General features: G+C 46.0%; 1 protein-coding gene across 1 annotated transcript in view; it reads right to left on the reverse strand.

Moving 5' to 3' along the window:
- GAS7 (growth arrest specific 7) overlaps positions 1-12566 on the reverse strand; it is a gene marked incomplete at both ends in the record, with an annotated part of 209938 nt that overhangs the window by 76398 nt on the left and 120974 nt on the right. Inside the window, one exon of the mRNA XM_084236555.1 lies at positions 1836-1956. Coding sequence (XP_084092681.1) covers positions 1836-1956 — 121 coding nt within the window. The remainder of the gene's footprint in view (positions 1-1835; positions 1957-12566) is intronic.

A 12566-nucleotide genomic window follows, 5' to 3' on the forward strand; every position in this document is an offset into this window, starting at 1 on the left:
GACTTATGTCCCCCATGCTAAGGAGGAGAGTAGTTAGATTAATGGCAGCACACACTAGCAATGGACTACTGCATGGCTGTGTTAAAAAAAAAAAAAGAGTTAGACTGAAATGTGCAAGTGTAGAAAGATGCCTTAAGTCACTATTATAGCAATTTATAAAACAATGTGGATAGTATTTTTCCAATGTATTAAAAAGAATGAGTGTATGCATGTGAGAGAATACAGATATCTAGAAGGATATGCCTGATAAATAACTCTGGGGAACTGGACCAGGGATTTTCACTCTTATTTTAAACACTTTTTGCACTCACTGGATTTTTAAAATGAGAATATATATTCTCATAAAATGTATACGAATATGTATGAATGTACATTCATACATATTCACACATTTTCACACACATGTATATTCATACATATATTATTTATATCATATTGTGTATATATACATGCATGTGTGCATATATGTATATATGTACATATATACACACACAAAAATACTGATTTTAGAAAGTTGCTTTTACCTTTATTCCCTTTTGCAGGAGAGCAGCTAACTCAGACAAGAATGGGTCAAAATTCTTGATGATCTCAGGATCATATGGGCCAATTTCTGCATTTCATAGCTGGGATGCTGCACAGAAGCATGCTTTCCTCTGAAACTGCAAAGTCTGATAACAGTGGAAAGCTGCTTGTGTGTTGGTTTTGAGGAAGTTAAGATTAGAACAGGCAGAGAAGTCCTACTTCCCTATTTCTAGAAAACCTAGTCACCTCTTCAACTGGAACAGCTCCTCGAGTCCGCAGGAGGCCAGGTTGCCAGGGGATAAGAACAAACAGTTGCCCCAGGGGCAGCTGGCAGCTGCCTCTTCTGTGGCTCCCTCTAAACAGCAGCTGGTTCTGTCCAGCTGTCCTGTCCCCCAGACCCTTCATAGTCACAAGTCACATTAACGGTTTCTCCATATGGGCAGAGGTGCCCAGAAGTCAGTTGGGTACAGGCCAGGGAAGTGAGAAGTCAAGGCAAAGCCAACAGGTGCATTTCATGTTTGCCCTTGGCCCCCACACCCTTCTGACACCTACTGAGTCTAACCTTCCATCCTCTGTCTCTTGTGGAAATGTCCTTGGGGCGTCACGGAGGCTTGGCTCTGCCTAACCCTGCTTGAGAGCACAGCCTGCCACCCTGCTCTGCTCAGCTTGTCATGGATCCTGCCACACCTCCTTGTACAGACCTTCTCCAGTTTCTGGGAGCCCACTCTCCAGCCTACATCCTGGAATCCTGGAATTGTGGGAAGGCCCGGGATGTCCATAATAATCAGGAGCGGGGAGTTGCAGTCCTACTCAACTCACAGGAAACCAGTGTTATCAGTTAGAATAAAGAAGCCATAAATACCCTAAATAGCATTTCTCAAAGAACACTCCAAGAAATACCAACATGTGGGAAGAGAAAGAGATGTGATGAAATTAGGGAAATCCCACACAGGCAATATCATGTGGGGACCTTTTATTTTACAGATTTAAACCACAACTGGTTTAAATCTTAAACAGGATTGGGGGGTGGTGTTGACCATAGACGCTTCTAAGATCCCACTTTTGAAAAGACAGTCCCAGACCATAAGGTCGGGTTCAACAGAGATGCTAGAGTGGTTATGGGCTTCCCTGAGGGCGGTGGCCTCCCCAACCCGGCTCAGACCCCTTCTTCCTAGCTCTGTGGGGGAACCAGACTACATTGCAGCTTCTGAGGTTGATCTCTGGAGAAGTCTAAGAAGAGGGAGGAGAGAACTGCCCTTCCAGAGAGACAGCAACTCGGGGGCTGATGAGCAAGCTCCCCAAGGGGCACTCACCATTGGTGGTCGTGTTGACATAGTAACGCCTTCCCTGAGGAGACAAGTAGCTTTGCCAGCCAGGGGGAAGAATGACAGTCTGGCTTTCCTCTCCAGGCGGAGGGGGGACCATCCCAGGCTTCTGTAGAGGAGAAAAGAAAAGATCACACACATTTGGCACTATTGCAACTTCTTTTCAACCAGGAAGTCAAAGGCAACTGAAGTCGGCCTGGAATAACCCAGTGCTAGAGGATGCATGGCCCACAGACCTCCCTGGGGTCACAGGCCACACGTGTGTGATTTTGGGGACCGCATGAGCATGAGGCATGAGGAGCACTTGTTTTTTCAGAGTCACCACAGTAGGGACAGCTTTCCTGAGAGAACAGAGGGAAATGCCAGTTAACGCTGGACTTTCTTGGGCCTCCCTGGTGGCAGAAGGGGTTAAGCACAGCACTGTGAAGCTATCCGCAGCCTCTGCAGCACAAGTTCAATCCCCAGCCAGGGAGCTATCCACATGGTGCAGCAGCAGACCTCTCCTGTCTCACCCACTGCTCCCCACGCAGTGTATTTCAGTCTGCCTGTTCTGCTCCCCACTCTGTCTCTGGTGAATCCTCTCACCCCCTGCACCTCTGGCCTGTACCCCAGTTGTTGTATGCATAAATAAATCTTTAAAACAAAACCAAAAACACTGGACTTTCTCCTTGTCGCCCCTTAGAAAACTGCCCCCATGGTGCTGTGTGTTTGCAGGGCGAGGGTGTGTGTCATTCTGGAAGGCCTGTCACTCAGCATGTTCCATGTGTAGAACCTGAAGCCGAACTCCCTGGGACCGCTGTATGTAGCAGCAGACGAGGCTCAGGGCTTGCTGTGTGAACCCACCAGAAATAATTAATACAAGTCTCAGCAAAGCAAGATATAAAACCTATAACAATACCGAGAATCAATGAAGAGCTAGCTGGGGTTTTTCTCGTTAAGTGTTCAAATCACACTGGCAGAGAGACTGAGGATATACCTTGCAATAGAGACTTCCTTTTCATCTTATGCACTTATGTGCTGTTAATTCATTTAACCATGCAGTGGTACTCCTCTTTAAAATATCAATCAGAGAGAAATATAAAAAACAGAAACTGGTGCAGACACAGATGTTAAAATAGAGGTGATTTCTGGTAGTGGGATTCTGGGCAATTTTTATTCTCTTCTTTTTACTTATTTTTTCCATCTTCAATATAAACAAGAACTGTTAGCTAAAGAACATTTAGAAATAAGGACAGAGGATCCAAATTAGCCCACACAATTGCTGTGTCATGTGAAGGAACTAAATTGACTAAAATCAGAATTCTAGCCACACAGGCAGAGGGCCACAGATTTCTCAGCAAAGTTAGACCCTGCTCAGAAAAACTGAAACTCATCAGTTCTTAAATGACCTCAGCGCCCCCTAGCAATGCCCATAGAGGGGATTTTGGTTCACAGATGACCACTGCTTGGGAAAGCAAGGCAGCAGAGTGAAAGAAAACAGGAAGACACGCAGCTGCCAGCCTGCTCCTATGCTTTCTGAAGGCTGCAGAACCACATGTTTCAGCTTCCCACGGTGCCCTGCATGCCCTCAGCGGGGATCAGATCAATCCTAGCTGCTCCTGGGACTTGGAGTAAACACAGCTTCCCTGTGGCCCTGTGTAGCTGTGGTGTCTGTTTCATTATGAATTTTCACAATTTAATTAAAAGCTTTCCCCTATGCCCTGAATACTTCTGTCTCCCACACCTGTTAACCTGTAGTGCCTCTTTGATTCAGTAAGCCTACTCTGAACCAGCACCTGCCTCAGGTGCTGGTGAGACAGACAGTAGGTGGGCTACCTTTTCTCCAGGGGAGCACATCCACTGGACTCAGGACACACCTGAGCATGCTTCTCTGGCCTCCAGACTCTGTTCTGGCCTCTCCAGTTTGGAAGGTGGGCCAAATGCTTGCAAGGCAAACTGCCTTATGATGCACCCAGTGTGTGCAAAGTTATATAAAATCTCACATACCAGAGATGCACATTTTGGCTGAGATAGGCTAGGAGTAAAGTAGGAACTAGAGAAGTTGGGGGCCTTGGAAATGAGAGTTTCACTTTAGCGAGAAATGAACCAGACAAGTAAGATGTCAAGTGGCCTCTGCTGGAGTCAAAGACCTTAGCACATCTAAGATGGGAAGCCTGGCATTTGTCCAAATAACCCAGGAGGAAATAGGAAATTGTTAAAGGGTATTAAGCAAGGGTCAGATTGACATGGCCAGAAATAGGTTGCAGAGGTGGAAGGAACCCAGAAGCACAGTGAAATTAGTCCTCCAGCCTTGGGCTCAAAAAGCCTCCAGTTCCGATCTTTCTAGGCCATTTAGTAGCCACATGGCTCAGGGACATGAGTCAGGTAGCTGCATCTATTTCCGCATTGATAAAACAGAGGGTGATAATATGAATCCAGTTGGAAGAGCTGTGGAATGAGCAATAACAAACACAGCACCTAGGAGAGTGCCCGTCGCCAGCAGTGATCAATAAATGGGGTTCTCAGCAGAAGGGGGGCATCTAAATGCCAAGCAAGATCAGGCTTCACACAGCCCCAGCCTAATGTGATGTGAAGTTCAGAGACATGTATCCCAGCCTCCACCCCAACCTCACCATCACCAAGTCTGAAATGTCACATTAATAGTCACTTCTCCAAGGTTTCTGTTTCCAAGACTACCCCACTATTAAGGCAAACACAGACCTGCTGGGAGGTTAACACATTAAGACGTGGACTAATACTGACTAATATGTTCTGGTGAGAAGGCTGGTGGGTGAGGAGACCTCTGCTTCCCTGCACTGATTGAGTGGCTGAGCAGAACCTTTGACTTTCTGTGCCCCACCTGTGAAACAGAGACAGCAATGCCTGTCTCCTCTCTGGAGTTGCATAATGCTTTTCTCTTTAGAAAGACGGGTGAATTTATCCAACTCTGTGGGTTCAGAATAAACTCTGGTTTACAACTGAGGACACTGATGACCAAGAAGGTGCCTTGGCTGCTCTGGGGTCTCCCCCATCTTTTAAATGCAGGACCCCCAGTTTGAACCCCACTCCTATTTGGCCAAGAAGGGTCAACTTGGCCTATTTCCTGATTGGCCAACGTGGCAAAGATGTCTCCACGGCCTCCTCCAGCACAGCTGTGGTCCCACTGTGCCCACAGCCCCCACACAGCCACAGTCCCCTAGCTTTTCCTGTCTCCCAGAAAGGCATGCCTCCTGTTGGTTGAAACAAATCGGGAATCAAAAGACGTGGAGATGTGGGTCCATAGCAAAGAGATCTGAAAACAGCACTCAAACACTGGCACAAACATGTCCACAGCACTAGCATCCAGATAAGTGAAATGTATCCACACAAAGAAGTACCTAGTCACCCAAAGGAACAAAGAGCTGATACCTACTATGCCAGGGTAGACCTTGCCATCATGATAAGTGAAGTATGCTGGACATAGGGGCACAGATTGTAGGACTTCTGTGCAATGTCCGGAACAGGCAAATGCAGAGAGACAGAAAGCAGACTAGTGGTTGCCAGGGACTGGGAAGACGGGAGAATGATGCAGAGTTTATTCTGTGGGATGATAGAAATATTCTAGAACTAGATAGTGGGAATGGTTGCACAAAACTGAATATAAAAGTTACTGATAAATTTTATGTAAGGTGTATTTTATAAAAATAAAAATTGTTTTGAAGATGTGGAGAAGGCAGGGATTAGGCCCCCTACCTGCACATCCTCATTTAAGAAACCCAAGCCACCAGCATTACTTCACCCCTGACGGCTGTGGAAGGGCAGGCCTCCTGGGAGAGCTGCCCAGAGCCATCAAGCGGATACAGTGAGTTACTACCCAATAATTAAGGTCTTTCTCAACTTCTTCTTCTAATTACTTTCTTTCCAAGTTAAATCTTTCCCTTCCTTCCCTAGTCCTGGGGCATTTCCTTTTCCATTCTGTCAGTTCTTTCCCATGGGAATAGGAACTAGAAGGAGAGGAGACACAGGTCCTAAGATTGGGGGCCCAAACGACAGGGAACAAGTTTGGAAGTAGTGGGAATAGGGAGAGAGGAAGACATTGCCCTCAATTCAGAAATTCTTAACCAAATGCACAGAGACTTTGTGGAAACTGTAAAACATAGCTTCTTTCCTGGGTTAGAGTGCAAGCCTGACTTCCAGTCTCCTTTTGCTCCTTCAGCTGGGTCCCCTTGTTCAGTAAACAACCTGTTCAACTGTATATGGGTGCCCATCTTCTGAGACTCAGAGGAAAACTATTGATCTCCTGCCCCCCAAAATAGAGGCGTGTTTGCACATCCACACTTATCCTACTTCTTATGGAATATCAAGAGGTTTCTAGGTCACTTCAGAGTCTTATTCCAGCAGGTAATCAAGAAACATCTGTGCTCAGAGGCCACCTGTGCCCACAACAGTGACTTTCCACTGACCAAATGTTCACAGTGCACCAAGCACTGGTAGCACCTGACAATTTCACGTTTCCCCATTTTCTCAGGGATCTGAGACTCTACAGAGTTTAACAACTCACCTAACGTCACACAGTTAATTAAATGGTATTACAAACTTTAAAATATTGACTTTTTTCTAGAGACTTCTATCCAGTTATCTAAATCCAGGTGACCTCCAGCCCATCCATCCCCAGGTCTCCACAATCAGCTCCATTTCTTCACCTGACCACCTGATACCAGCTCTCACCCAAGGAGGAGCTGGGGCTGGTTCCCCTGCCTGTCTCACAGTCTCCAGAGGAGCATATGCCTTCCCAGAAGACGTGCAGAAATATCACCGCCCACATCCAAGCAGTCACGTTCCCCGGCTGCAGGCTGACTTCCTCATCTCCTTATTTAAAACAACACAACCCAAGAAATTTTCCTCTTTAATGATGGCTACTGAGTCCCCCTGGAAAAAGAAATGAGCAGGCGAACAAAGAGGAGTCACCCGGAGATGGAAAACCAGCCCCGATCCAGCAGGGTTTCTCAAAGCGTGGTCTCCGGGATACTCTGTGGGCCACCTGGGATGTGGGTTAAAGTGCAGATTCCCGGGCCCCAGTCCACCACAAATCCACCTGGAATGTGGGAAGCTGAATTTTAATGCACATCTCAGGTAAGTCTTATACTGACTGAACTCAGAAGAGACTGACTGCAGCTTTAGAGGGAGCAACTGAGAGGAAACATTTCTGAAATGAAAACTGAGAATGCAAAATTTTAAGTAGCACAATTCATAAAAGGGCAGTGTTTAGCTGCATGCCTACTCACAAAAACAGTCTCCTTTCCTCTAGCCCGGACCCTTCATAGACTATTTAAAGAGAGATTCAATCTTGGCTCTGTAGCCTCTAGGCAGTGCAGACCTCACACATAATCCCCACAGTCTCTACCTCTGTTCAAGTTCAACCAGGGACTCCACGTCCCCCTGCGGAACTCCATTCCCCCTCAGGAGGCTTTGGGGAGCACCTGATTCTTACCTTCTGCAGATGTGAGCAAATGCTACTTGCCGATGTTAACGGGTGGTCGTCAGACACTTGATTTAGCAGCCAGATCAGACAGTTTTAAGGTTCCCCCACTTCACGTCTTCTCACACCCCAAACCCAGAAGCAATAGGAGCTCTAAAGAAAGGCATATCCACGGGGCCCCACACCCCCACTCCCCCCACACCCAGATCTATATATAACATCTCTGAAGTTGTCAGCCTAACGAGCCACTTTCTGGCAGGCCTGTTGCCATGGCAATGACTGCTAATGAGCCCAGTGCCCGTGATTGGCACTGCTGAAGTCTCCTCCACAAAGAACTCTCCAGCAAGTTCTTCCTTCCCCAACCACATAGTCAGCCGGTATGCCCAGAAGCAGCCAGGGCAAGGTGGGGTGTGTGAACGCAGTCCCTGTGAATCAGCTTGTACTAGTAGCCCCTGAGCAGTCCTGGAGCCAGGAGCCAAAAGTAACCTTCACTGGCACCTCTACACTCAGCAGGTGCTCACCTGAGGGGTGACAGGGGCTGCAAGGAAGACACAAAGAAGACGAAGTCCAGCTGAGCTGGGGACTGGGAAGTCACATCTGCCTACACCTTTCTGCTGGACACCTGTTTAGAGGGAAGAGACTCCTACACGAGGCTGGGAACAGCTCCCCGAAAACACAACCTCCTCTGATGAGTTAAAACATAAATCCAAAGCAGGACCCCACTCCCTACGGTGATGCCGTCAGTCTCAGAATCCACATCTCCAAGAATATTGGACATTTTCCTCTGTCCCACAGATAAAAGTGCTATTCTCTCTAGTTCTGACCCCTTTTCTATTCATTCAGAGAGGGATTCTCATAGAATAGCAGGGAAGAAAGTAGGGGACCCATGGCCATGGCACAGTGCACTCTGGGAAATGTAGTCCTCACAAGGAGTCATGTAGGCTGGTGGAGAGGGGCCTTCATGTTCTACTCAGGGTGAGAGGACTGGAGACTTGACCAGAGGGGGCAGAAGGAAGAAAGACCACACAACAGAGAACGTGCTGTAAAATTGCGAAGCAGCACCAACTCCATGCTATTCCTACCTTTAGTCTCAGCATAGTACCTGACATTGAAAGAAAGGAAGAAAGAATGAATAGAAATTGGGAATTGTGGTAGAAATTGAGCTTTAAAAGATCTGAGGAAATTATCTTACCAAACAAGTAAACTGGGAACAGGAGTTCAAGCAATGCATGTGGCCCAGCTATGAATGAAATCCCAGCTTTGGGTGTGATGGACTGGACTGTTCAACACTGAGTACAAGGCAGTGGAAGAGACAAGGTAACAGTGTTTCTTTAATTGCAGAAAACAAATTGAGAAACAGTATCTAGAGGCCTTGGGAGAATTACAAACTTCTAATCATGACCTTGTACAGTATCCAGAAGAAAAAATTCAGGAAATCACTTAGCAACCTCAATAAAAGACAGGAAGGTCCTGTATCCATGATACAAGAGCAAATTATTTTAAGGAGAGAACTAATGAAAAATAAAAAAATAAAAAAACAAGGTATGTTGGCTTGGAAAAGAAAACAAAATTATATAAAAAGGAACAGGAAATGTTCAAAATAGTAGGGAAATTTAAAAGGTAATAATAGAAGGAACATTCACATTGGTTGCAATAGAATGTGGAATGTTACCAAAAAAATTAGTCATGTTCAAAACAAATTTAAGATCTTTTCCAGGAATGCAAAGAAAATGGAAAAAATTAAAATGGGGGACTGAAGAGCAAGTCAAGTTAGGTGTGCTAGGTGTTTCCCTAAGAAGAGTTTGAACAAAAGCTATAAAAAAGGAAACTATAAACAAAGGTTGACAGGAAAAGAAGAAAAAAAAATAAAGAAGCACAACTTCCCTGCACTAAAAAGAGGTCTTTATTTTCAGAAGGTTCTGTGCTGCTTTAGGCAAAATGGATTTTAAAGGCAGACACACCCTAAAGAGATATTTGCACAGCAGAGATAAAGTCCATTCATCATTTAAATGGAAGGAAAGTGTCTCTAACAAAGGAAGACAAATAAAACTGGCTCAGACTTCTCTACAATCCCATTTCAAAAACACACCTCTAGATTATTCTATGGAAAATTCTGAGACCTCCCTATGTGGCCAGGAGTAAAGGTGGCTCTGGAGATATACTACTCATGTGTCCTCCTTAGTATAAGTGCCTTAAAAATGTGCCCCAACTGCCTGAAAGACTGAGACAAATAAAGATGAAGAAAGATGTCGTAGTAAAAAGGACTGAAAAAGGAGAAGCTTTAAAACTTGTAAATAATTATCACAAATCTAATTAAAGAACTTGTGTCCACATCTCTATCCTCAAAACACAGTGTAAAAAAAATGAATTAACCTGGACTGAAAAATCCAGATAATGCTAGAAAAAAAAAATCAAGAGGTAGGAGTAAAGAGCAGAGGGAGGGCTTCCCTGGTGGCGCAGCGGTTGAGCGCTGGGTTGCGAAGCTGCCCGCAGCCTCTGCAGCGCCGGTTCGATCCCTGGCTGCTCCCCGGCCACCAGAGGAGGGTCCCACATGGCGCGCAGACCTCTCCCGCCGCCCGCTGCTCCCCTCAGCAGTGTACTTTGTCAGTCTGCCTGCTCTGCTCTCCGCTCTGGCTCTGGTGAATTCTCTCACCCTCCCGCGCTTCTGACTGTACCCAGTGCTTGTATAAGTAAATAAATAAATCTTTAAAAAAAAAAAAAAAAGGCAGAACAGAGCCTTTCCTTCCCATCCTTAAAAAGAAACTTGCTTTTCTTCCTCTTTTCCCTCCCACCCAGGCCCTCAGGTATCTGCCCAATTTGCTCCATCCTCTGGCATCTAATACTGCTCTCCCTCTTTCCTGGAAAAGGACAGATTCCCAGCCAGAAGAAACACAGCAAAAGGGAACTTTTTCTTGGATCCTGATGCTGCGTCTCAAACCAGCACTTTTTATTTGCCCCAGGGACAATAGCTTCGACAGGGAGTCCTGAACTCTAGGGTCTATTAAAGAGGACAGGGTGTGACCAAAGCACTTTGCCAGCTGAGGGAACATGCAGTAGGAAGCTGTCACATCCCCAAGACCTCACCTGTACTACCTGTTTGGAATGGAGGTTCTCAAAGTGTTTGTGGAACCAGTTTTAAGATTTTTCTTCCTGTGATTTTGATATATTTGTAGTTTTGTTTTAGCTAATGCCTCCAGATGTTTTTCCTTTTGTCATGGACTGATGAACTATTTTCCAGGAATGGAGGACTTTTGTTTGCCACACTGGACAATACCTGGAGATTGACTGTACTTTTTCTTTCATACTGGAACCCTGAAAATTATCATCTGAGGCTGCACCCCAGCATCCACACATTTGACCTTCGTTGCCATAGAAATGGTGACAAAGTGAAAGGGGGGTATCATTGGGAAGAAAGGATGCCCTGAACAAACTCCACAGACACAGGTTTTATGCACCCCACCCCCACTCCAGACCAAAGAGATCCAAGACACCAAGAATTACAAATCCCATAATGTCATCATCACTGAAGGGAGGATTGCTGGGAACTGAGGGTGGAGTTAAGCAGCCAGGTTTGGTATAAAACCAGACATGTGGGCCTTGGGGGGCTCTTGGCTTTTTGCAGGCTCTCAGTGTGTCATTGGGGTTTCAGCTCAGCAGAACGGAGCGCTCTTTCTCCATGAGCTATTCATTTCTTCATTTCCCCTTCTTTTGTAAATAAACCCTTTATTAACCTTTTTGTGTGTGCCTGCAGTTGAGTGTTACTGTAAGTCCCTTGTAGGTGCATGGGTGAGGACCCACAATTCAGCCAATCCATTTCATATTGGGGTTGCCCTATAACAACAGCATTTTAAAAGCCAAAGCTGTGCCCTAAAAGGAGACGATGCAGGTACTTCCCATGTACTGGGCACATCTGCTTCCTTTGGGCCACTCTGGTTGGGTCTCTGTGTGGTACCTAAAGCTCACCTTCAGTTTTTTGCCAATAAGATGCTCTTCTTTCTTCTACTTCTCTATTTGCAGAATTTCTCAGCAAATATGATCAGCGATTTTGCCAGAACCCTCCAAGAATATGCTCAAACCCCTCTTACTAAAAATCATGTGGTTAAATGGGCTACCTCTTTGAATCTATTAATGGGCTACCTCTTTGAATCTATTAAAGAAACTTTCCAAACAAGGCTTTAATCACTTAAATGCAAAAGTTCCCGAGGACTCGTCCAAATCTGGTACAGCCCAAGTGCACTTAGGCCTCACTGCTCAGGGTGGATGGATGAAAGAGGTCACATCCATAGCAATAATCCACATATCACTGTCTGAACCACCACTTGTTTATGCCGGAACTCCATCCCAAGAAGTCTCCCTGGAAGATATCTACAACTGTTCAGAGGTGGCTCACTCAGGCCCCGCATCTCCAGACCCCGTGGAGCATCTTAATACATCCTTCCTTGCTTACACACACTTTCCACACACCCTTACCCCATCTGTCCTCCATCCACAAAGCTGCTAGAGAAAGCCTCTCACTGTGACTAAAAGGTAGGCATTGGTGCCATTGGAGTTTCCTCCCAGCACCCCCAAAGTTGCCAGCATGAGCCTGGAGGCTGAACCACTTTGATCACTCTGGCTCCTGAAAAGTTCAGCAAGGGTCCTAGCCACACTGAGCAGCCATCTGCAAGCTCCTCGGTGTCTCCCTGGGCATTAATCAACTCACTGGGTCTGTTTCTCAGCTGGGCAGGGAGAGGACACAGAACAATAAACTCTGTATTTTCTGACCCTAAAAAAGAATGGAGTGATCTGGTTAACCAGGAATTTTGATGAACACAATTACAATGTAGTCCATGCAAAGATACAGGAAATCAACCCTCCCAGCAAAACGTGAGCTGAAAAACATGGGGTCTCCAGTGGGGCAAAGACTGCTGAAAAAGTTCACAAATAATAGCGCAAATTGCGGGGATGAATTGGATAGCCTCTCCTGGGTCAGAAGTCGCTGGCTTCTGACCTTGCAGTGGCCTTGAAGTGTCTGGGGTCAAGCAGTCGAGGGTTGGAAGGAATCAATCACGCAGGAAGTACTTCTACAAGCCTTGCACACATTCCTGCATGAGACTTGACTTCAGCGACCCCAGAGGGAGAACTTTTATTATCTTAGCACCTGCCGTACGGATATGAGATAGAAGGGCTAATTAATAGGATTCCAAAGCAGACAATGAAGGAACAAGGAGCTCTGGATGTCAGCACACTTCTATCTGAGACGGTGGCTGGCGAGATCTGCTCAGTGACGCCATAAGGATGTC

Source organism: Talpa europaea, assembly GCF_964194135.1.
Source record: "Talpa europaea genome assembly, chromosome: 7".
Taxonomy (NCBI): Eukaryota; Metazoa; Chordata; class Mammalia; order Eulipotyphla; family Talpidae; genus Talpa; species Talpa europaea.